This window comes from Anser brachyrhynchus (genome assembly GCF_964034855.1).
Source record: "Anser brachyrhynchus genome assembly, chromosome: 17".
Taxonomy (NCBI): domain Eukaryota; kingdom Metazoa; phylum Chordata; class Aves; order Anseriformes; family Anatidae; genus Anser; species Anser brachyrhynchus.
Window position 1 is genome coordinate 9,183,093 of NC_137710.1, and position 25,963 is coordinate 9,209,055.

Sequence of the window (25,963 nt, forward strand, 5' to 3'; positions counted from 1 at the left end):
ATGGAAGAAAGGAGGATTTGGTGACATTCGTTAGTATGACAGGGAACCCCCTCAAAGATAATGCAACACATCCAGGTACTTGAAGGATTACAAAGATAAATACATTGAAGAAAAGAAACAAACAACACTTCAAATCACTATGCTTTATTAATACTTCGGAAACATCAGATCCTACAGTGAAGAATTCTTATCCCCACTTGTTTCCAATCACTGCTTTGAAACAATTTCTTGCAATATGCAAATAGATACATGAGGCACCGTGTGAATACAAAAGTGACAATACAAAAAAAATTAAACCTCATGCAATACAGACATACATATATATATATAATATGGTAATGTAGGATAATACACACAAGCACTATTAGAACAATCCATATAAATGAACATACAATATGCATAGCATGTAATGATCAATGACAACAGGTTTCTGAGCTGTGAGCAGAACCAGTCAGTTTAAATAAAGAGTTTTAAGATACTAGAAACTGGTTAAGCCACAGCTTATAAAACCTGCTGTGTTACAGCTTTTCTGCTCAGAGTCACAAGTGCAGATTAACATACAAAATAAATAAAGACTACAGTTCTACAACACTTGGCTAACAGCTCCTACTTCAAAGTCACTGGCCATTCTTACTTTTATTCAAGGTTCATTAGCCAACACAGTGGCAAGAAATGTGCCTAAAGCAACAGTTCTGCTCTTAGACTATTTTAATACTGATAAGGACACATTTTTATGTCAGCAGGAGTAGTTACAGAAGTCTAACTTACCACTAAACAAGCAAAGGACTGAAGTTGTTATATAGAGCAGACACTGAAGAGGTACACTGGCTGAGAGGCTGGTTAGCCACGCGGTATGCTGCAGCCTGTCTGTTCAGTCAACTAGCGCAGGAAAGAGAGAGAAATGAAGCACTGAAGAAACTTAGAAAGCTTCCCCCCTCCCACCCACTCCCCCCCAGCAAACAGTGCAAATGTTTGAAACCACAGACAGTCTGCAGGAACAAGAAAATAGAGACAAGAATACTTCTCGAGTCCTGTATCCACAGTGAGAGCTACTCTTACCTGAAAAAAGCTCAAGTACTCCTATGTAATAGCATGCAAGTAACAGGATTTTCTTCTTAACCATCCAATACTTGGCTATGCCAATAATAGAACAGTTGCTCTAGTCTTTTATCTTCCTAGCTGACCTGGTACTTTCTACACTCCTGGTGTTGCAGGCCTCCAAAGATCAGACTGCTTCACTATGAACACAGATGAAATTAGAATTATACAGAGGCAACTAAACTGACTTAACAGCCAACAGGGTTTACTGTTTAAGCAGTGATTTTTTTGTGGGGGCAGGGGTAGCAGAAGGAGGCTGACAGTGTAAAAGGCCATAAAAAGTAGAAGAAAAAGAAAATTGGGAAGAGAATGAGGAGAGAGAGCAAGACTGACTTTAAGAAGAGGAAGTAAGAAATGCTATACTGGCAAAAAAAAAAGGTGTAAAGTTTTAACCCTCAACAAAACTAACATCTGGCTATTATTAAACCCGACATTCCTTCAAACACACTGAAGAAAAAAAAACGACAGTAGTATTAATCATCCAGTATTAAGCAGAATGCCTTTTAACAAAGTTAGAAAGGGCAACATGAGAAAGAGAAGCCACAGTATCTAATTGTCCTGAGAAGGTCCCTCTAAGATCTCCCCAGTTTCCTAGCTATTATCTCTTTAGCCTTAGATATCCAAAAGGTATAATCATTCCTTAGATAAAAGGATAAGTACTTCCTTCAGGGAGTGATCATCAAACCCTCCAGGTCCACCTGCCGAGGTGACAAACCCTTCATGTGCCAAATGTACTGCCACACAAATGATAACAAACCAAGAAGTGATCGACTAGATTAGTAAAGACTGATGTTCTTGTGCATGGATATCCAGAACCACTTAGTCATTTGTAAGTTCAGTGCTTGATACATGAATATCTCCTGGGAATTAGTAATCAGGTTAATAGCTTAGAGTATGATTACAGAATTTTCTTTCAACTAGAGTAGTCACAAAACCCACATAAATTTAACTTTCTAAGGAGCTGAATGTATCTTCTCTCTTCAGACTAAAAAGCACATATCAACAAGACATGAAACCCTGACTGAGAGGAGTTTGTTAACAAAATAGAGCAAACATTACAAAGCAGCCAAATTTATTTGCTTAAAACAGTGGTTTTAAACTGACAGCACACTGCCAACTCTTCTAGGATGCATTTTTTTATTCCATTGTTTGCATTCCAAGAAGCTTGAAAACATTTCTTTCCCTATTGATTTTGTCCTCTTCTATTTGACAAAAGCTGTGTCTTGCTAAATTTCTGTGCTGCCAACACAGCTGTCTTTTGTTTATTTTTGTGTGCACCAGCAGCAGCATGCACAGCTTGGAAAACACATTAACTGGCAGCACTGAACAGCTTGCAGGGAGGGCTCATGCCTGCTCGGGCTCTGGTGGGTCACACCAAAATTAAGGTTTAAGTGATTTTTCTCTCGAAAGGTTTTGGCTTCCTGTTCTATTTGGAGAGATAAGGTTATGACAAGAGCCTATCGGCTTATTTTAGGGTATTTTAAGAAGTGTCTGTGACAGATATGTGTGCAGATTCGCTCCCTCCTGTCTCCCTCCATTTGATTACTTTTCAGCTGAGATGACTGAAATCAATCAAAATAACTTTATCTAAAGTGAAATCCATTAAATATATTAAAACCAAACAAAACGTATGCAGAAAGTGACAGGCTTAGCTCTTAGAGCTGTCACCACTACAAAACAAATACTCAGCAGGGCCGGCTGTTTTAGTGGCAGGATTCAGGAAAGCAGGGAGGACCAGCCTCGTGGCTTTGGTGCTGTCAGTTTTAAAGGTTATGACGGGCTTGGCAGAAAATCAGTGCCTTTCCAGCACAACTGCAGCCATGCTACACATGCCTTTAGAGAGAACACGCAACTTTGCATAGATTAGGAAGTTTTGCACTCATTTGAAAACTTTTTTCTCCCTCTCCAACCTTTCCTGAAAGACATTCCAGCCATCAGTTGTTTGCTCCTCAAAAACGGGGAACAGACCATTACCTCCCAGTAGGATTTTGTCTGACAGCACAGGCCCAGTTGTAAAACGGACAGTAACAGAACTAAGTAGGGAAATTTAATTCAGGCTTAACTAGAGATAAATTACATATGAATCATCTGCAATCTGCTCTGTTGTGGCTAACATTCCCCCCACCTTCTCCCTAAAGCATTTGCTTGCTACTTCAATACTCTTAAGAACAGAAATATACCACAGCTGGTGCTATGCATTAAGTGTCTGTGTCCACGAGAACCCAAGTAATCATACAAAGAGTGGAGCTGCAATCTTAATTTAGGCTTTAAGCACCTCAATTAACTGATTCTCTCCTTTACATATTGAGGGCATTTGCTGTTTCCTTAAAGCTACAGCTTTTTGTGCAACACCCTTTAGAAACACATATGCTCCTCAGCCACTTGTTCTGGAAGCACATTTTTGCTTGTTTTTAAAGGACTGCTAGAAGGGAAGTTTCAACCCCAAACAGCTGCTTTAATCTATCAACTGAGAATGGGCTCTCCAATGCAGACAGCCAACTTATCTCCAGAATACAGAAAGCAAGAGAAGCACTTTTCCCAACATCCAACAAAAAAATTGAAATTTTAGTGGCTTTTCGTGACAGAAAGCTAATAGCACTGGAAATGCTTTTAAAAAGAGCAGTATCTCATCTGACTTTGAATTCAGATAAGTGTCTATTAAATGCTATTAAAGTCATCACTGTGATTAACACTATTCAACTGCCAGCTCTGATGTAACTACTCTGTGCCCAATTACTCATCTCGTGAGAGCTTACCAGCAGCACCAATTCATTAACACACTTCATGGCATTTACTCATGGCAGCAGTTGCATAGTGACCAGTGACTGCATATACCGAATGCTCCCTCTTAGCACTCCCTTACACGTAAAGACGTTTTAAAAAAATCCATTAACATCCAAGACAGTGCCGAGGGGTCAGCGTAAGTCACCTAGGATGCTTTTATTGTGATTTCTTCCCTGGCTGTTTGAAGACAGAGTTACCGCATCTGAGTGTTGCCTTTTTAATGGGTGTGTTTCTAATTCTTTCAAGCACTGGTATTTCACTCTAAAGAACTGACATTTGTAGCTCTATTTTCCAGCCCACTTCCTTTTTAAAATAGGCATTAATAATACTTAAATGCACTCCTGTCTCTCTCTTTCACTCCTCCATCACTTAGAGGGTGGATTTTGCTTAATCTCCCTCTGTTCTAAAATTTTTCCTGCCTTTCTATCCTCTGTATTAGAAAAAAAAAACATACAAAATTAATTTGTAGAACTGTAATCTCATCTATGTCACACCCAGAAGACTTTACTGTCTTAGGCATATTTCTTTGCAGGAGAGGGTGGGGCAAGGAAGGAAAGAAAGGTAGAAGTATGAATTACCCAGAACCACAAGAGATGTTGTATACCCGCTAAGCAGCATGACTAAAGCTGGTTTTCAATCAAGCACAATGTGAGAATTTAACAATGCTATGTTTCAAAAATGCAGGCTCCTTTAAAAGGTAATTTTTCTGGTGCTGAGTGCTAAAATACAGCAACAGACATCTAACTGAAGTCTAGTAAAATATGAAAATACTTTTTCATTGAACGTTTGTCTTGAATCCTTCAGCTAACTTCTGCAGCTTCATAGATTTTGACTAGGCTCAAGCATTGGTTTTGATGAAGGCTCATGCCCATTAGAAAGACAACAAGGAGACAGGCAAATTAGTCAATTGAACACTGGTAGGCAAGTCTTAATATACTGTAGATGATGCTGGGAAGGCCTGGAGAGATGAGATCATTCTCTCACCACAACTACATGCTGCTGAAACCCAAGGGAGAGAGAACAACAGAAGAAAACAACACCCAACACCTGAAATCCAGGAAATTTTAAGAGGAACGATAAAAAAAGCTAACGTAGCAGATTAGTACTGCAAATTAATAAACTAAAATACTAAACATAGCACCATTCCATATTTCGGAATATTTAGTTCAACTTCATAATCTTCTGCTAGAGCTCTTACCCGTCTCCTCACCACCCATACTAGTGAGGCTTCTTTTAACAGTATTATGCATTATAGCTGCTAGCTACTAAAAGTGATGATAATGTCACAAGTGAAACAAATATTGGAGCTTTCATGCCAACCCAAGGAGGGTAAGACCATCCATTGTGATTTTCAATAACATTTTGAAAGCTCTCTTCCAAAATCTATAGTTGTGTCCTTTCTCATACCTTCCTTACTGATTTACAAGTCAAAACTTTGAAATATTTTTTCAGTTATAAAAAAATTTCCATAGTTTTTAATCAGACTGTCAAGAACAGATAAGACATCTCCAAAAGCAATTCTCCCCCCCAAATAGTATATTAAATCAAATTTTACTGCAGATGACATGCTAAGACTTATTTATTCCACTGGTAAAATACAAACTGCTATTTTCACCCTGGTTACATCTCCTACAGATCTGACCAGTCTTTTTAAAGCTAGTAAGAAGTCACTGAAAATTGGAGAAATACTTTCTACCCCTTCTGAAATCTGTACTAATTTGCAAAGGTTATTCCTGCTCACAAGGATCAAAGAAATGATGTACTTGGTTATTCAGAACGAAAACAACTTCTGTGCTTTAGAGGAGAAATTCTGCATTCTAAGCTTAAGATTATGATTACCACAGACAGCTTTGTAAAGGTGTATTTTACTTTTCTCCCATTAAAAAAAATAATTCCAAATTTGATAGGACATTCTCACATGGCTGTAAACCCACACTGAAAGACTGTTTCTTCTGTATTGCAAATCTGCCCAAAGAGATTAAAATAAAAGGCTCATTACAAAGAATTTGACTTGTTCAATTCCTTCCATACTTCAGGAAACTTGGCAAATTTCAGAAACTAAACTATACTATGAACTTACTGACATTACATACCTCCCTTCATGAATACAATAGCTTCCCCCTCTCCTGATAAACCTCAGATAGCTGTGAAATCAAACAATTCTGTATGAATCTTACTATACTAACAATGAGAACTCTATTTCCAAGACACCAAGAGGCACTAGTGGTCATCAGAATTTAGCACGACTGAATATCTGGGTTAGAAATCATAGTAATGGGAGATTAATCCAAAGGGATTATTATGCAGGACTGAAGGCTTCTTTAACTGAAGTAGGTTCACTGCAAAAATGAACACCTACCCTACCAGGTTACCCTCACAGAAGGCTTTCACCACGTAGTATAGGACAGTAAAACATAGGATGGAAAAGTGGTTACAACCTTCTCAGTGGAAAAGCAACTGTTGTTCAGCAAAACAACAAAGTCATTGTCTGGGTTGCTATGCAATGAGATGGTAGCTCACAGAAGGGACGCTGCATTACACTGTAAGATCACCAACAATAATCTGGCAAAAGGCTCAAGTCACCCGGGTAACTGCACTGCCCACACCAGCTGACGGTTCAGAGACAGTATGGACATAAGCACACTGCTGTTCTTGCCTTTGTTTAGTTGTCTCAACTCTTCTACCTCCCTAAGCAACGCTACATTTCAACACATTTTGATCAACAGGACTGACATATTGCAATGCCATGTGCTTCTAAATTAGGCATACAATCTTGCTGCCAGATGTAAAACATTTCTTGTTTAGATGCAGAAATTACTAACACATTTGCCATTGAGCCTTCAGATCTTGTTGAGTTCTGCTAGCCAGGCTAGCAAAGCAGGATAAAACACAACCAGGGGCTCTAGCATGTAATGGATCTAACAGTTGCAAAACAAAATACACATTCATTAAGACTCTTTCATCCTTACCTTAGATTCACATCTCCTTAGAAAGTTTAGACCCTGAAAATTTACAAAATATGGTCAAATCAACCATATATTAATCAAAAACGATTACTAAAATGTTTCTAGTTTGTGTTATTAAATTTTCTTGTGAAGGTTGGAAGTGTATTTATTTTTAAATGAAAGTTGTGATAAATCAGATTGTTACTTTATGATCAACTTGCTAGGGCTTCTTGCATGTGGCAGGGGCAAATTACAGTAAGCACTGTGAGGCTTTTACTATAAGCCACCCAACTTGGCAACAATGAACAAGATGTTTTCTTGAAAACTAGTTCCCACTAAAATCATTCACAGAAGTGAAAGAGTTAAGTGCATTACGCATTAATATTAACGAAATAGAAAAGTCACATTTTAAAATCACGATAAGCTGGCTCACCAGAGTACGACAGGAAGCCAGCAATCCTTGGGTGAAATATTTAAGGCACTTGAGGGTAGTCAGTTTTTAAAACCATGTAATAAAGATACACCCACTTTAAACTTCTACTTTAAATAAAAACCACAATAAAATAAAGTAACACTGCAAAAAATTGCTCCATCCATAAAGTTCAGTAAACAAATAAACAATTAAAATTAAAATTCTCATTTGTTATAGTACGCACACACACACAAAAGAGTGGCAGAAATAGAGCATATTTAACTGCTAGAGCATACACACTGTAAGGATCTCTCTATTATAAAACAGTCCTTTCTTTTCAGGTTGCCAGATAGCAAATAAGCTATATAGCAAAAAAAGTGTGTTTGTTAGAGAGAAATAATCCAGTGCAGTTAAATGTTGGATTCCAGTTTATAAACCAGAGCATCCCAGAAAGCGTATGATTTTCTACCATTCTTGCTTGGGATATTTCTAGTTAGCTTTCTTGCTCTTTCTCTGGAGCATTCAGTTTTATTTTCCCCTCTCCATACAGACAAAATTAAATGTCTCTGAAGAAAGAGGCCACATCATTCTCTTAATATCATCTTTGGTACAAAACAGAAGTAACTTACACAGCACAATGGTGTGCTACTTCTGGTCACCTAGTTCTCTCACGCACCAAGCCCATTCCTACAGACCACACACACAGTAACAAGCTTTTCTTTGATAGTGACAGCTTCCCTCCTCCCAATTCCCAAAGTAACATCACAATTAAATATAACATATAGCATTCTTCTTAAGCACTAATTCAAACTTTCACTCAAAATTCACAAATGGGTATTCTCACCCACTAGCTTATATATATATATATGTTTCTTATCACCTCCAGGGCAGAGGGAAATGACCAGCAGCCCTGGGACACACTTTACAATTCTGCTCCCAGAGACAAAATAGCTGTATCAATCTCCATGTCTGCTCAGTGGTTTTTGAAGGGAGGGGAAGAGAAGGAAAAGACAAATGGGAACTCAGTAAAAGGAGTCTTGACTTTTTGTTAAATGTTTGTCCATTTGTCATTTCTTCCTGACACGTTTTGCCTATTGTATTAGAGGCTTCTTCAGTGGAAAGCAGTTCCTTAACAGAACTTTTTTGAACGTTGTGGATTTTGTCACTGTGTGGCTGCCGCCTCACAGCTGAGGAAATTAAAAGGTGAGCCCTGAGCATCATCACCAGCCCCAAGGCTCTTAGTGTCTCTGAGACAGTCTGCCAAGATGTCCTGTGGATCCCTCAAGAACACCACTAAAACAGTGATGTTGTCATTGGATCCGTTTTCCTTTGCAGCAGCCACCAGTCTTTCTGCCGCTTTGAGACCCACTCCTTTGGTTTGCATTAAATGATCTAGGACCAAGTCTACAACCTCATATGGCTTGATAGCATCAAAGAATCCATCACAGGCTAGGAGCAAGTAATCTTCAGAACCAGTCAGCTCAAATGAATCTCCATCTGCATCGCCAGAGATGTAGGGTTTCTGACACACATCACCTAAGACAAACAATCAAAACAAAGACTTTGTTACTTCAAATGTAAATGGTTCTTCATCCACACCTGCTTTCACCATCCTAAAGGACAGATGGATCATATTCCAGAGATACCTGATGCAGGACCAGAGTAGTAAAAAGCTATGGAATAATAAGCATAGAAGGGTTTTGTTTCCTTTGAGAACTCTTGGGGCCTACCTAAATCCAGTAATTTCTAAAGAGTTACTCTAATTCACGTCTTCCTAATTTTGCAGGGAAACAAAGGAAATTCTTTCAAAGTTTATTCTCTTTGAAATATATTTATGGAAGGAGATACTCAGGTCTTCATTTTACAAGCGCACTTCTTGCACAGCTCTTCCATCCAGAATGCTATGAAAATAAGATATTTCTTAGCTATCCAGATATACAGCAAATTGCCACAAGAATCTGTTTGTTGTGCTTAGTTCATCAGTTTCGTAGACACAGTAATCAAATATGGGTTGCTATTGATCCAAATAATATTATACAAATTTATACTGATTTGCTTCTAGTCATATATTACAGTTATCTACTGTACTTGTCCAAGGTCTGTTCTCTTTTTGCCGTATCTTGTGAGTAGCAAAGCAACCTCGTTTAATAAGATTCTGGAATACTACAATTGAAGTGCCCTACATTGATGGATATATGCTATTTGAAGGAGGATGTGGTAATCTGATTTAAGAGCTGCAGTCAGGAGAAAGATAAAGTGGACCAAAAAACCACAACAGACATTTACACACAAATATAAAGAAAGCTAGATGAACTTTATTTATTTATTTATTTATTTTTCCTACTTTCTCCACTTTTACATGTGAAATTCTCCAAGTTTGTTAAGCTACTGGAGAACAACACAGTGTCAGAGACATTCCAAGGAGCAAAAGCCTTAGAAGTATAAAATTTGAACTGTCAAGGCTAGCATGCAAGAGAGATGGTAAGAGTGGTTTACTGTTTGATTGATGCCAAGCAAAGTGTTATTTATAGTCATACAGTCTCAGATGATGCATTTTGATCAAATTTAACCTGAACTGTACTAATTCTGATGGTTTAATCTTACCAATTGCTCTGGAGACAGCTAAAGTACCATTAACCCGCCAGCAGTCCATATAGGTTACACAGCCACCCAGAGCCTCAATACGTGCTCTCTCATCCTGAAAAACAGTAGAATACAAATTTTATACTGAGAGTCTACTTGTGGTTTACTGACCTTATTGTTATTTATTCAAGTAAAAAAGACAAAACCCAAAACCAAGCACTGCCTTAGCTTCTGTATTTATAGCATGAATAGAGCAAATAAATACATATCAGAATCTACTTCAGAAACATGCACTTAATACAATTATTTATTAATTACTTAATTAATTAACTTATTCCAATTATTGGAAACAATCCACCTACTTCCCAAACATGTCACAGCTTGTCCAGAAAAAAAAAATCATAAATATTAAGTTTCTGTATCATCGTGTACCATATGAAAGAGTACCCTTCCTGTCACTTTCTTCTATCCCATACAGCTGGGTAAATATACACATTTAGAATAAAAGACAAGACAGCTAGGCTATGTCACAATTAAATGTTGTGTTTGCATTGATACTACTTTAACTACTTCAGTTACTACAGATATTCATGCTATGAAGGCAGATGGTCACCCAATGCTATCTAAACTCACAGGATCCCCACCAAATTTTGTGTAATAAAATTCCTGGCTATTTAAAATTTATAGGAACTTCAATATACTTCAAACTGGTTAGGCTAGCAGATTATCATTAGCTTTTGGATGACAGTATAGCATATTACGGAAGCCTTACGTGCTAGTTATGTTAACATTTTAAATAGCTATTAATCTCAAAGTCCATTTGTAACAGGCAGTTACACATTCACAAAAAAATCCTGTGAAAGTTTTCTAATTACTATAAATTTTGAAAAGACAGTCTGAGTAGGAACTGAAGTCAAGCCTGCCAGTACCATTAGTACTTTGTAGGAAACAGCTTTTCAAAACACAGGAGTGGATGGAAAAAAAAAAAGTCATTCTGTAAATCCTACCACACTACACAGAAGTATATAAAGCACAAAACATTTGAGCAGGCTCAATTCCAAAAGGTTTCAAGAGAGATTCTGACAGCAAACACACAAAAAGACTTACTTCTCTCTCTGGTTTGTGAGGTTCCATTAATGTCACGGCATTTCCTTGCTGGACAAGCATTACCTGCGAGTCCCCCAGCCATGCTATGTGTAGCTTGTTCCCTACAATCAATGCAGATACACCTGTTGTACCACTCCGCAGCCTCTGCAGAAGAAAGCAGGCGTGTTAGGTGAATACTCAACAAGCTCTGCTTGTTGGCAAAATTACAAACTTAAGCTTAATTAAACTGAAATGCAGTGCAGTAGACCTGTGATCATAACTCAAGTACCTGAAAAAGGTACATGATATCAGACAGATCTGAAATAAACTATTTATTCTAGCATACAGATAGCTGATACCGACTGTTACGTTCTTCCCTCTCTGCTCTTAGTTCCCAGACTGATCAGTTACTGCTAAACAAAAGATAACAGAAGAGTTCACATTACAAGCACTGTTACAATACTGTTACAATTACTGTTACTATAAACCATCCTTCCATTGTACAGATTTGAAGAAAGAACATTCATCATACCAACTTGATTCAAAGCAGACAGATAACACTGAAGAACTGAAGAGTCTGTTCTAGATCATTTTTATAACTATAGAATACATTTTCATCTTGCTACCACTTGCTACACACATTAAAGATATGAAGAAAGAGGAAGAAGATGGTGACCACAGCATCAGAAAAACAGAAACCTCATTTGGAGGTAGGGAGTAGGACAACAGAACACCTAGAGACTAATTCCGGCAAAGAGGCAGCAGTGTTCTCTCAAATAATTGGTATGTCAGGATCACTTAAACCACATAACACTTCTTTTCAATCACTCATCTCAAACTTCCAAGCACTGTCATTTTGGTTTTCCTCAAAGAAAGAAATAATTTGATCAAAATAAAACCTTTTCATGTAGCATAATTTCATAAAGAAGTCAGCAATTCAAAGAAGCTATACTGCCAGAATTTTCTGGGTAATACCGTGTTGTCCAACAGTTCTTGCTGTTATTTAAATACAACGGAATTAATCTCTACCCACTCACCTCTCTTTTGGCTTTGAAAAGAAACATTTCATCTGTCTTCTGGAAAGAGCATTTCAAGGCCTTTGCTGGATTCTTAACAATCTCTTCATGTAGCCCAACATTTACATGTAAATGGGTTGCTGAATAATTGGCAGCATCCACTCCACCATGTCCATCAAATACCGCAAAGTAAGCGCGATCGATGTCATCCTTTTGTGGGGAGGGAGGGAGAAGAAATACAAGTGTTAAAAATAAAATAGTTCCTAAAGCAGTACCAGCAAGTAAGCAAAGATTCTCTATTCTGGGCTTTCTTCCATATGATGTTGCATAGGTAAAGGCAATTTAAATCAGTTTACCCATGTGCTAAATGGATAAAACGGGTAATTTACAGGGGCATTACTTTTCTTTGTTGCTTGTCATTTAATATCCTTGAATATTTTGGAATTGAAACAGCAGGCAGTTAGTTATGTAGTTCCACTGCCACTTCATTCATTGTCACTTGTCCTTGTTCAACTGCTGTTCTGTTCCCAGTCTTTTTTTTTTTATTTTTAGTTAAAACTACCTAAAGTTACCCGAGTCACAAGAACATTACAACTCCAGCAACATAGCAATAGGTAACTTCCCATCTCTCTACATCACTTATAACATGAAACCCAGTCCCAAGATCTTTCTTTTTCAGGGCATTAGTTAGCCCCTAGCAAATGGGGCTAGTAAGCACTTACTTCAGCAGACATGATACACATGTTGTGGCTACAAATTCTTACCATTTCCCAGATCATCCATCACTAGATCACTCTGTTTATAGGAACATTGAAAAGCTAACAAATTGACCTCCCCAGTTTTGTCCAGACTTACTGATAAACCAAAGAGCTGATTGAACTCTGGGAGCAAAACATGTCGGTCCTCCATTTTCCGTCGAATGTTACGGATGGCATGGATGGAAACAAGCAGGAACCGCTTCAGTGGTCTCAGCGGTGGCAACTGCTTCTGCCATTCAAAGCAGACATCCCGAAGCTTGTTAAAGAAGCAGCGTTGCAGTGACTCTCCATCCAGCACTGACAGAACAAAGACAAAACAGTAAGTTGTGTTTCATCATTTACCCCATCTTTCCTTCAAGTTTTTCTCCTTACAGCTGCATACCCATATCCACCACTCTGCCTTTACAAGCGCTGCAAGAATTAAAATAGGCTCCTGAGAATCATGTGGAAAGAAAGTGGCAATAATGGAGAACAGGGTACCATTAAGGACAAGAAAAGCTTCTTGTACTTACTGGTTGTCTTTCAAAAAGAGGCTCATCAAATAGGTAACTACATCAAAAAACAATCATAACATGGATCCAAAAATCAGTCTGGCAAGCTAGACATAAATGTGATTATTATGTAAGTAAAATGCACAAGGTATAGTGGTAGGAGTACATCCCTACGAAAAAAAAAAAGATCAAGTGGGCAGAAATTCCAACTCAGTAACAGATTGCTGTTCTCTTCGACACAAGGGTTGAAAAAATATTAGCCAGGCTTTGGGTCAGGTTATGTCCTATTGAACCACTTCCACTGAAGCATCAAGGAAGTCTGAGAATATTTTATTGAGGTCAATAGCTCAACTCTTAGTTGGACAGAACAGAATCAAATTTTAATCTGTTGTCCGTATCTTTTTAAACACACAGGGCTGTAGAAGAACAGAAAGACAGAAGAACACCTCTGCAACTTTCCTGCTTTGTCATGACAGAGCAGAACCATAAAGACCTACTGAGCATAGTGTGAAAAGCTCCAGCCAGACACTCAAATCCTTTTCTGGATAGGTCCCAAAGATCAATTAATCCAAACTTATTCTTCATCAGACTGAATGATTTGGTTTTTGGCATTGTATCTAGCTTTGCAATGTAGCATCTCTCAGAACAGATAATAATTTGAAGTTCTGTTATTTATGAACCCTGCCTCAATGCTAAATCAACTAACTCCAAAAAACATTGAAAAAATCACCTATACAGCAAAAATAATATGCTGGCCACTAAAGCATTTCCTGAAGAACTGCAGTGCATGAACTATCTTTTCTATTTCTGTTTTATCCTTACTCCTACTAACACTGCTAGCATTAAAGCTTCCTCAGAATTTATTTTATAACTCCTAGCTCTCAAGCATTTCTTTTCCTCAGCAATGCTGGATGGCCATCTTCAGATGCATCTCTGGGCCTGGAGAATTGCAAGCTTAAGTTTAAGCACAGATCTTTGATTAGCAGTCACTAAACGTTATCCAAAATTACTTTTGATTTGCTCAATATACAGACACGAGCTGGCATAAAAACTTGTAAATATTAAGTCATCCCATATACAAATATAATTCAATAGGACAGTACCCTAAACAGCCTTGTCTACAGCTATTAGTCAAGACATTTACAGATGTATACTAATACTGACCAGAAGATTCAAACATATACTGCTGTTTAAATACCAAGCTTGTGAAATTTGACATAGACTTTAGTACCTTAATGCCAGAAATTTTTCTGTGGTGCACCACATCAAACAGTAGTATTCATATAGGTACACATACATACCTTACTCATATATAGTCACTTCTCTTTCATTCCAAGAATGCTTTTTGCCAGAGTTGTTACTGCAATGCAGGAAGAGAGTCCATAGTGTGCTGTAGCACTAGGAACATCTTTCTTCCTAGCTGTACAAATGCACACCAGTTCATGTGTGCAATAACGTATTACTGCTGCAGTTCACATCAAATATAATTACATGGGAGTCAATAATGAGGCTCAACAGAATGCAAGATGCTCTGATGACCAGTTTCCAGCTGCTCTGTGAAATATTTGTGCTGAAAAACTACAGAATTATTACACATGGGTTACAATATGCTATTTTGTATTTTCCTATATAGGTTGCATAGTACAAAAAAAAGACACACTACTGAAGCACATAGTCACAATGTGCACAATTCCCCCTGATGTAAGGAGAACAGTAAAGAAGGTAGTTTTATATCACTTTTGACAAGGGAAGATCTTACTGTGCCTTATGGTTGTTGCTGCAACCACAATATAGAACTTCTGTTTATGGAAGATCAGTACTTCAACGTCCTTCAGTTTCCCCTGCCCAAAGGTGTGCTCTAGCACTGCTGCACTAGCACTACCTTTTTATTTTCTAACAATTGCAACGATTTAGTTGCACAAAGCTCTTCTTTTGTCCGCTCCTCATCTCAGGCAGCATCCTCTCCTCCAGGTGAGCTTAGCACTGAAGTTGGGGCGATCGCTCGCAGACCAACATGTAGACCACAGAGCACAGATATTGGGCCCGTAAGACTAACCTCAAAGTGATTACAAAAGGCACCCAGGAGAATCTCTGAAGGCTTGCAGAACATACCCACAAGCGTATGGGTGGCAGTCAGGCATGCTGAGGGTCCAGCCCCACTGGGGGGCAGCAGAGGGTGCGATCCCACCGCCCCCAGCCCAATCCTGCTCTCCCTGGGAATCTCCGGAGGAAGAGAGACAGTGCATGTTGTTTAGACCCCAGCCAAGTTGATACGAAGCCAACTCTTCTCGTGCTAGAAACTCGCTAAATCTCTCCAGACATAGAAAGGCTACAACATCAGGCAAGGGAAGAAATATTCAGGGTGCAGCAGGATTTAATTGTGTTTTCCCACCCCGTTTCAGGTTTGTAAATGCATAATGAAGCAGGCTTCTCAAAAGCATTGTGTCCTGGCCATTACCAGAGCTCTGTTTGGAGATGCACCCTCTGTGGCACACTGAACTGCCTTTGAAGTCATCCTAGGGCAATGTAAGGACGAGGATTTCCCCTTACAGGATAGACTTGTTCTCAAAGACATCTCTCTTCTCCATTTTTTAATCTTCAGCTGCATCCTGCTCCGTTTATATTCTTGTCATTGGGACTGAAGGTTTAGTGAAGCCTAATGTTAAGTACTTCAGTGTGTAAATGCAATATGACCATCTGTTAGAGAAGGCTCAAACCCAGTACTCAATCACCACAGTCTGTTCTCTCCCTGATTTAGTCAGATAGGAGAAAATGCAAGCCTCAGGTAAAAGATACATGATTCAAATTCTTCATAATCCCATCTTCATGGGAGAGGGCAGGGAGAGAAGAGGGAATAATTGATAAAACACAGAGACTTGAGAAACTTGCCAAGAAAAAGACCTTTAGTTTTAAGATATTCAGGTTCTGGAGGGCCCAAACTCTAGTTTCCAAGAACAGACAAAAGCAACACGGAATACATGGATGAATTTAAGGTGTTACTATGGCTGCACAATAGCAATTGCGATGATGCCAACATCAGTGTATAACTAGCTAAAGTCAGTCTACCAAAGGAGATGGGGCACTTAGAAAATACAAGGTTATCAACTCCAGTTGCAAGTTGTGGTAGTTCATTGAGGAAAAGTTCTTAACTAGTTCAATTCAGGAAGCACTGTGGACATACTCAGTCCTTAATTATTTTTGGGAAGAGAAACGCTCTTCCCTTTCCAGAAAACCAACCCACGTAATCAGTCTGGGGCTCGTGACACATTTGCACAGCTATCTTTTATTCCACAGATACCCAGCAAGAGCAAATCAAGTTCTGTTCACTACTGTTTGCAACACACCTAACCAAATATTCTGGGAAACATTTCAAAACACTGAAGTCTTCCAACAGACAGCCTCTGGGAAAACCACAGAAGGAAAAAGTATACTTACAGGTGAACCTTTCCTCATCTCCTTCTCCCTCTGTTTCCACACTTTGCTTCTTAAATTCAGTCAAGTCTGTTCGGAGAACTTCATCAACTGCAGCATGGACCAACGATGCTGCAAGAAGTGGTGAAAAACCTCTGCTGGTAAGAAAAGGAAGGAAAAGACAAACTACCATTAGTTTAAATTGAGCTACAACCTCACTGTTTATGACTGCTGACCTCAGCTCAGAATTAGAAAGCATTAAACACAATCAATAATTCCAACTTTATTAGTAAACTTGTAGAAGAAACCATATGTTTGATATTTATTCATAGAAATGTTCGGTGTGATCTTCACTTAGACAAGTGCTTTCTCAAGAATGCGGAGAAGTACATGAATCATGTTTTCAAACTGTTGCCTCCCACTTCAGCCACAGATGGTACGTTCAGCTCTCCGATGGGAATGGCTACCTCCAATTCCAGTCTCTGAATGCAACGTTTTCTTTCTATTCACTACAGAACACAGCTCACTTGCAGCCAACTGTCTCACCACAGGCAGTGTAGAGATCTCTGCACTGTGGCACACGTGCATCTCCAAAACGTTTACTTAGGACTGCAATTCCCTTCCCTCCACAAAAAAGTCATGCTCAGTACTAACCCACAAACCCGTCACGCTCGGTTTCTCCTGAAAAGTTCTCCAAAGAAATCGCCTGGGAAGAAAGCGCAAAGGGTTGGCACCGGGGACTAGGCTACGAAGAGACTCCAAGACCTGATATTCAACTGAAGCTTTCAGGTGAGCTTCTAGAAGACAGTAACACTACACAACCTACAAACTCTCCTTTTTACTCAATGTTTTACACAAGCTATCTGCTTTATCGAAACACATACTTGTTACAGTGCTTCTGAATCTGTGAAAAAATAAGCTCCATTCAACTTTAAAATGGGACTGCTAGAAAAATGAGTCTTTTATGTGCACTATATTCCCATGGCAGGCACTAACAATTACAGTATGCGACACACATTCCAGACATTTTCCATGAGCACAATGAAGAATAAGCGTGGACATCCATAAAAAGAATTTTATCTGTTGTTCATGGAGTGTTTGATGCCCACAAAGCACCAAATTATGCAACCAAAGCAAATAACACATTAAGGCACCTGCAGCGAGTCAAGGACAAGCTGTTTTGCAGGGAAACATTTAAAAATTCCTGCATAAAACTGGCAGGCTATAGAGTAAGAAATGGTGGAAGCAAATGGTCTCTGAAAAGGCTGAACAAAGATAACTGGTTTTGTGTGCACAGAAGAGAGGAGGGGAAGACTGTGAGCCGCTAGATCCCAGTGACAACAATCTGAAATGCATTTTACCATTGTGCTTCTGAAAGAGAGGCCTTGTAATATCCTCAGAGCCATGTACGAGTACCTCCTGTGGCAGCAAACAAAAAGCATTGTGTTAGTCAGCAGGCTGCTAACAGAAGCGTGTTTTATGCTCCGCATTCGGTAGTGGTGATGGCCTACTTTAATGACTCATTTCAGTACTTCAAATGGATGGCAACGTGTTTGCAGTCCTTTCAGCGCTAGCTGCAGTCATATCATCACAGGAAACCAGAAATTGGCATTATTTGACTTTTTTTTTCTTTAAAGACTAATGCATTTAGCAGTCAGTTCCCTTCCTACTTAAAAGTAACAACGCAATACAATCACCATGACACCAACAGACAATCTTTTAAAAGGTCAGGCAAGAAATACGTCTGAAATGGAGATGGCTAACAAAGTCCCGTTTTCCCTAGTATAGGTGGAAAAGAAACAAATATGAGAATACAAGCCACACAAACGTGAGCAGATGCATAGATGATGTTCCTGTAAGTCAGAAGCATTAGTTAAAGCAGGTTCCAGCTCCAAGAACAGAGACAAAAGTATTAAGAGAAGTAGCTATGCATTTAAATGCATAGAAAGCAACAGCTTCAGCCACCTACAGAACTCTTCTGCTCTATGGGAGACGAAATTCAAATCTAGCCTTGGTTTCCAGTTCAGCACCAGAACTGATTGTCACTTTGTAGGCTTCTGCTTTACAAAACCCCAGTTTGCTGAACGAGGTCCCTAGCAAGAACCTTAAACAAGAGGCATCGTGCTAAATGCCATAATTCACGAGTCCCATGTAAACCTCTACTTACAGGAAGCTTGTAACTAGGAACAGGTTTACAAGTTATTAGGTCACATCCTTCAACTTTGTCCAGTTGCCACCCAGTTCCTAAGGAGGAAATCCAAGATTCCTCAGTACTGATATGCTTCATTCAGCTTTGCTTCCTATGCATTTCCTCCCTATCCTCCTTTAAAGTTTTACAAATGCAAACAAGGAAGAAGAATGGCTGCTTACTGGGATTTTGTTGCGCAGCCAGCAAGAACGGTGGGCAGCTGGTTCTGACAGACTGACACGAGGTAAAATAAAAGTTTAAAAAACGTGACCCTAGCCCAGGAAGCCCAAGACTCCCTGCTGATGGGCTGAGCCAAGCATAACTTAATTTTCATGAATCAGAAGAAATACTGTAACTGCTTCCTAAGTGGGAAAACACCGGTGTTGGGAGGAAGAGGGAAGCTGGCAGGGTGTGTTACATGGAAAGGAAATTACCTTCTCCTGCAAGAGTCCCAGAAGAAACATGTCAGCCCCATTTCTATGACACATGCAATGCTAACTAGCCTCAGCCCACACAGGCTAGCAGTAAACAGCCTCAGAATTTCTTTGCTACAGGCTCTTTGTTAACAAAAAGGGTGTGTTTTGACCACAGCAAAAATGTAAAAGAAAAATAATACATGTTGTAACAGTGGAGATGAGGCATTGTAGCTTCAACACAGGCTTAAGTCAGAACACCAGTGGCTGGGGCAGAGAGCTCGTATCCTCCAGGTACTCCATGGTAAAGCATAAGCCTCGTTTTAAAGACTTGAGCACATATAAAAGCATTAGGTTAAAGAGTAAAGTCATGCTTCTGCTAATAAATAACACAAATTTATATGCCATCCTCCTCCTTGAAAGATTCTGGACAACTGGACACATACTGTACTGTTAAAAGGACCTATGTGAAGGTTTGCAAAGCTTCTCTCGATATCCATACCTTCCGGCCAAAATAAAGTTACACACGGAAGCAGAAAGCAATTATGACATTTTGCATAGCCTCAGCTTGGCATGAGTTACAGAAGTGAACTTACTTTTCTCCTCGTTCACTTTGTTTTTCTACTGCAGCACAATTTAGTTCTCTATTTTATATCACATGAAAAGAGCAACTGTCTCTGACCCATACGTATTGTCCTTCGGAAATAAAAGACAACGCACGCAGGCTTCTTCAGGAACCAGAAACCCTAGTAAGATCACTTTATTTGGGTCTTCAAATACCCCAGAACACCTGCAGTGAGCGTTGCAACCAGTTCCATTCTGCCCCACCAATATCATAGAATCATAGAATCATAGAATATCCTGAGTTGGAAGGGACCCTTAAGGATCATCAAGTCCAACTCTTGATACCGCACAGGTCTACCCAAAAGTACCCAAAAATATAAGTGAGCCCGTTCAGTAGCCTGCAGGACACAGCTGCGTTTTCAAGGGGTCAGGCCCCTCCATCTCACCCAGAGCCTCAGCTACGGCTGCGCTTCTTTCAAAGGCTTGAAAACACAACAGGCTTTCTGTTGTGCTGTGCCAACAGCTTGCGGCACCTTTGAGGAAGCAGGGAGTACTGCAACAGGCGGCAGACTCCAAACAGCTGCTCTTAAGCACTTCCAGCAGAGAAGCAAGCTCTGTGTAACCTGGTGGAGGGTGGTACGAAGCCCCAGGAGAACCTACCAAACACCCAATGTTTACACAAAGCCTGCTGAATTATTTACTTTTCTTGGAAGGAAAATAATTCATGCTCCCTAACACACACTCTTCCACGGCGAAGCCAGGAAGTCTCTGTGTGTACAAGGACAAGCATAAGAGATTACCGACTGTGCTGCCTACGTTGGATGATCGCCCGCCACCTTTGAAAGAAAAAAAAATTGCATGACATTCTTTTGAGATATTTAAAGTGCAGCCACAGCACCACTGCACAATTCTCTCTCCCTTTCAGGGTATTACGTATATATAGCTATATACACACGCAGACATACAGAGAGAGGTATGTACAGGCTGTGCGATCAAGAGATGCTGTATCTGCTAACAAACACTTCTAGTTAAGTCAGCTGTAGCAGGAGCACAGGGAAGATTTATTCTTGCTCCTTTTTGCTACACAGGGTCTGTAACACCAGAAAAGCAGATACACTACAGCTTTGCCACTAAAGCAAAAGCTCATCACTGTGGGCTCAGTGTGTGTTTGCAGAACACTGCAGCCACATCAGCAAAGCCGTTTTAACGCAGGTCTGCAGATGCTAGCAGTTCTCTATCAAGTCTCTCACAATGCTGAAATAATACCAGGTCACAAGTTTCCTAATAAACAAAAGCTGCTTGTATTCACTGTTTTCTCCCTTATCTGCTGCTTTTGTTTCTCTCCCCCAGATTATGTATCAGGATATATATATATATGTATAAAATTTTTGTCTCCTGTAAACGAGAGAACATCTAAAATCCCAAAATGAATGGGAAGTCATTTCTTGCATTAACGACACCAGGTCTTTAGTAGATGAACACTGATGGAATTAAAATAAAACCAAACAAATATAATAAAAATGCATGAGCAATGAGCAAACATGCAAATTCAAGGGAAAGACAATTTCACTTTTTCAAGCAGAGCAAAATAAATTGATTTAAACACCCACAAGTCACCAAAAAGTTTCCTCATCATCATAGATTTGATCTTTTTTTTTCTTCAGCATTTACTCAAGTTTTTTTCTGTATTGCATTGCAGACTTCCCCATACACATGCTTTCTTTTTGAAGGCAAGGTATTTTTTTTAATTTTCTTTTTTGCAAAATTACTGCTAAGAGTATCTTCTAAGAGGGAAATCTCCTTGTCAGTTTTAAATTAAGAACTGCATTCTGAAAGCCAATTTACTAGGCACAAAATTAAGAGTTTGTCCAGCCTCTATATATTGTTGGAGGCAGGTCAGAACTGCCAAAAATGTTATTATGCATACACACATCCAGCGTGAGCTCCACATCTTTCCTGGCAGGACGACATACAGCCTGACAGGAGCTTCTGAAGCAGCAGTGGGCAAACCAGCTGCAACAGAAATCAAGCTGGTTTTGACCATCACCCAAAATTACCAGAGCCAATTTGTTAATCATTGACTAAATTAACTAGTAAACAGCAAAAGTGCTACATTCTTCTTGTGCATTAACTTTATCAAGGCTTCCAATTCTAACATGATTAATCATAAGCTAACGAGAACTCCGGCAGGAATGGCCTTCTCTTTCACGAAGGCTGATGCATGTACCCTTCCACCACCAAGCACAACCGGTCCCACAAAAAGCAGGAAGTTTGTCTGGAGGCATTGGCAGATGAAATTCACTTTCCTGAAACAAACAGATCACTGACACTGTAAACAAGTTCCTAGCAAAAAGAAGTATTGGTACATTACAGTAACATATGCTAAATGGTAAAAATTAGGAGTAAGGAAGAAAATTTTAGGCAACTTTTTACAAGCAGAGGTCATGGTAGCTGGGTTATTAGTAGTTTCCAGAGAGGATAGCACTAAAGGGAGTTTTTAGAAGAGATTGGATAAATCAGAGGCAAGGTAAGTCCCGTCCCAATCCCACTCCATGTGGGCATCACATAAAAAACCATCAGAATTGCAAAATTAACTATTCTAAAAGCAGGGAAATGCTGAAAATAAAGACACCAGGGCAACACCTTGGGTGCACACATTACAGTGTAAAACAAAGACACAAAACAGGATGCTGAGGCAACTAAAAGATGAAACACTCGTTTGGGAGGGGTCACAACAGGAAGCCACAGCTCACAACTGTTATTGTAGTAAAGTCTCCTCAAACAGGAAGCCTGCTGGAATTTCGTATTGTTCTTTGGCTATGTGACAGGATGGTCTTACAAGTTTCAGCTCCTATCAAGGCAAAGAAGAAAGTTCTGTATTGGAGCTCTGACTTCACCTTGTGTTCTGTTTCAGTAAAAGTAAAATTTCAGGTTAATTTCTGAAGTTTTGGAAATAATTAATGGACTTTTCACTCATGCTGATCCATTTTCAGATTGTTGTAAAACACAGCTCTTATCCAAAAGTGCATTAATTAAAATTCTGCAAAGCAAGATTACTTAAGCCTGCCCCAATTCTTCAGAGTTTTATGCAAGTATTTAATTCTATACAAGGCAGGCAGTTCCACTGATTTAAATTAATTATTCGAAGTAGAAGCATCTGCAAAGCTTCATTGTATTGGCAATTTAACCCAAGCCCTGTGAGGAAGAAACGTGGCTGTCTCGGAGCGCTAGCTACATTTGCAGAAGGTAGTTAAAATAACTCATTTTAGATTCGTAAAGACATCCAAGGGGTTAGTTGGACACATCCAACTCCTTCCACACAAGTGTCATGTGCAGCCTTAGAGGAATAACAGCGTTCAGAAACTTGTCGTTGGACACAACTGTTATTCCTTACCCTGTTCTCTTCTCAAATGCAATCCTGATCGGTGGCCGAGGAAGAATGTTTCTCCTTGTAAAGACACAAAGCTTTATGCCTCCGAGCAACAAGAAGATGAGCTAAACATCACCACATGCTGTTTCACAAGCTAAGGATATTGCCGGATCGTTATTAGCTCGGGCTGCTCAAGGCACACTCCACACATCCGTGCGGGTGTGAACAAAGTATCTGACAATGCAGGAATAAGCAGCAGAACTGTGCACCAAATTCAACTCCCAGTAACACTGATCTATAGACAAATCCTTCATCATTGCTAATCATCACATAAAACACATTCTGCAATGCTGGAGTGTTACAGAACTCTCAAACTGAGCAAATTCAGAACAAGCTTCAATGCAAGAAGTCGGCAAGGTACACCTAACAGCATCTGCAGTGTGAGAGACCTGGCGATATTGACGCTGAAGTATCTCAGCATGCATGTTTTCCACTGAGCTGCCATCTGTGGGTTAGGGATATTACCATGATAGCCTGCAACAGCACAACCCTGGACCTAAGCTACAGTGACCTCTTTGGAACTTGCTTCCTAATCTGGCATCACCTGTGCATCTTCAACACGTTTTACACAAACATTTAAATGCCTCCCCTAAGGCATCCACCACCACACCTTTTTTTTTTTCTCTTTCTTTTCTTAAAACTTTTAGCAATCTTCTTTCTCTGATTTGTTTACATTTCCTCACCTATTTTTTTGTCAAAGATTTGGGGGAGTCAGATTAACTGCAAAGTTTATTTAGCCTTAAGCTGCATTTGAGTTTACATTTGGCAATTTCTCGCACAGTCACAGACTTCAGTTTTGGTTCTTAGTTACGTGAATTATAAGAGGGTCTGCACTTCCAAATTACTACATTCCTGTCTTGGCCTTGGTCTCTACCATGCTCTTCCTCCACGTGCAAGAACTTAGTTGACCCAGGATGACACTGCAGCCTTTCTGCGATTGTAAGACAAGCTCTGTCTGCATCAGAAGTCCAGAACTGAGCTGCAACCCTGTTGGGATGCCTACATTTGACACTTCATGCATGCTGTACTATGGCCAAGCACATAGCTGCACAAATGGCTGATTCTGTTTTGCCTACTGGCAGCCAAGAAAACATGTAAAAACACTAACCTGACATACTGCTGTTTTCCAAGTCCAGTTTGTGAAAAGAAGCATAAAGTAGATTTTTGCATTTTTACTCTGGGTTGCTTTCTTTTGCTGCCTTCCCCTTTGTTTGTATTTTTTTTTTTTTCCAGCTTAGGAATTCAGAAGCCCCACAAAGCAGGCTGTCTAATCAGAACTGGCTGCAGGGCAGGTATGTGAAAAATGCAGCTTCTGACAGGGCAGGCCCCTTTCTGGGTAAACACCAGAAGTGACAGGTGAGATGAAAGCATTGCAAAAGCAGCGTTAACTTGTTAACGTGCATGCCAGAGAACAACGCAGTATTACAGGTAGGTAACTCATAAATGCTATTTTAAAAATCACTACAGTTTGAAGAATCTATCCTGTACCTCTACAGCTTCATGCCTTCCTCTAAAATAACTTTGGAAAGCACCACCTTGGTCCACGTGGCAGGTGGGCTGCCATATAAGTGTGTGTTCAAGCCTGGCATCGCTGTTCTTTAAAGCGCTCACCCAGAACCCCTCTAGCTCCAGAGAGCTCAAAACCTCAGCGCACACGACGCGTGTGCAGGCTCTTTTAGGAACGCAGCAGCTGTGTTTTGTTTGGGAGCAGTTTAGTCAGAGCACAAGTAACAGACGGATCACTTGGCTTTTACAACCTAAAAATGCCCTTTTTAACGCATTTCTCATCTTTAGGTCTAGGCGCACCGCGTAATTAAGTAGCGAACGACATAATTAACGTTATGCCTGGAGCATTGACATGCACAGAAGCGATTTGATTTTTTTCAAGGCAATTTAAGAACCTGAAGATCACCTGCACCTTCAGCGACAACAAAACCTACTGACCGTCCATAAAACCAGAGCGTAGCTGGGACTGCAGACAAGCCCTACCTCGTGGCACTGCTCTAACAATTAGCCAACTCAGCCCACCAACGCTGCCCCCCCGCACCCCTCACGAATCCAGCCCTCTCCCGAGGCTCCCCGCCGCCTCTCCCCGGGTCTCCCCCGTGACCTCGCCGGGCAGGAGCCGCGCAGGGCCCGCGGCCGGGGGCAGCCCCCCGGGGCCCGGAGCCTCCTCGCCCCCGACCCCCCGCCGGGTCCCGGCCCTCACCTGCCGCCCAGGAGGCTCCTCGCCAGCTCGGCCAGCGCCCCCGGCACCTCGGCCCGGCTCAGGGCGCCGCTCCCCGCCGCGCCCCACGGCGGCGGCTCCCCCGGGCCCAGCGGCGCGGGGAAGTCCCGCAGGAAGGCGCCGAGGGGAGCCGCGGCCGCCTCCGCTCCCAGCGCCATGGCGGCGCCGCGCTGAGGGGCGGCGGGAGGGGGGGAGGGGGAAAGGGCGCCGTGACGGCTCCTTTAAGCGGGGAGGGGGCGGGGCTTCGCGGAGGGGAGGGGCCTCGCGGGCACGTGGCCGGACGGGGCGGGGGAGGGGGGGGGGGGGGGGGCACTAGGACCCAGCGCGGGCCCAGGCTCAGAGCGGGGCTCTGAGGCGGGGGGAGGCGGGGTGCACCCGTTACACGTCTCTCAAAGTGGCTGCTGCTAATTGCGTCCACTTATCCCCTGGGACCCTTCCTTACTCACATAAGAGCACCTCTGGCAAAGAACAGACAGCGTCAATAAACCCCATGGGACCATATTCGTCCCTAGCCGGAATATCCCAAGCACACGGTGAGAGAAAGCCCCGAATCCTAA

The 25,963-nt window shown here is 40.7% G+C and overlaps 1 protein-coding gene across 9 annotated transcripts in view; it reads right to left on the reverse strand.

Moving 5' to 3' along the window:
* The window catches only part of PPM1F (protein phosphatase, Mg2+/Mn2+ dependent 1F), a 39,129-nt gene extending 13,508 nt beyond the window's left edge, over positions 1 to 25,621 (reverse strand). For 2 of the 9 annotated variants that reach the window (XM_080559873.1, XM_080559872.1), the window contains exons 1-8: positions 25,389 to 25,621; positions 16,609 to 16,742; positions 12,780 to 12,979; positions 11,946 to 12,134; positions 10,930 to 11,073; positions 9,844 to 9,937; positions 8,651 to 8,775; positions 6,852 to 6,884 (exon numbers count right to left, since the gene is read on the reverse strand). In XM_080559873.1, coding sequence (XP_080415999.1) covers positions 6,852 to 6,884; positions 8,651 to 8,775; positions 9,844 to 9,937; positions 10,930 to 11,073; positions 11,946 to 12,134; positions 12,780 to 12,979; positions 16,609 to 16,742; positions 25,389 to 25,564 — 1,095 coding nt within the window. In that variant the 5' untranslated portion in view covers positions 25,565 to 25,621. Of the gene's footprint in view, positions 1 to 128; positions 8,776 to 9,843; positions 9,938 to 10,929; positions 11,074 to 11,945; positions 12,135 to 12,779; positions 12,980 to 16,608; positions 16,743 to 25,388 lie in introns of those variants that run through there. The other 7 variants (XM_080559870.1, XM_080559871.1, XM_080559874.1 and 4 more) reach the window with 7 other exon arrangements.
* Between the last annotated feature and the right edge of the window lie 342 nt (positions 25,622 to 25,963).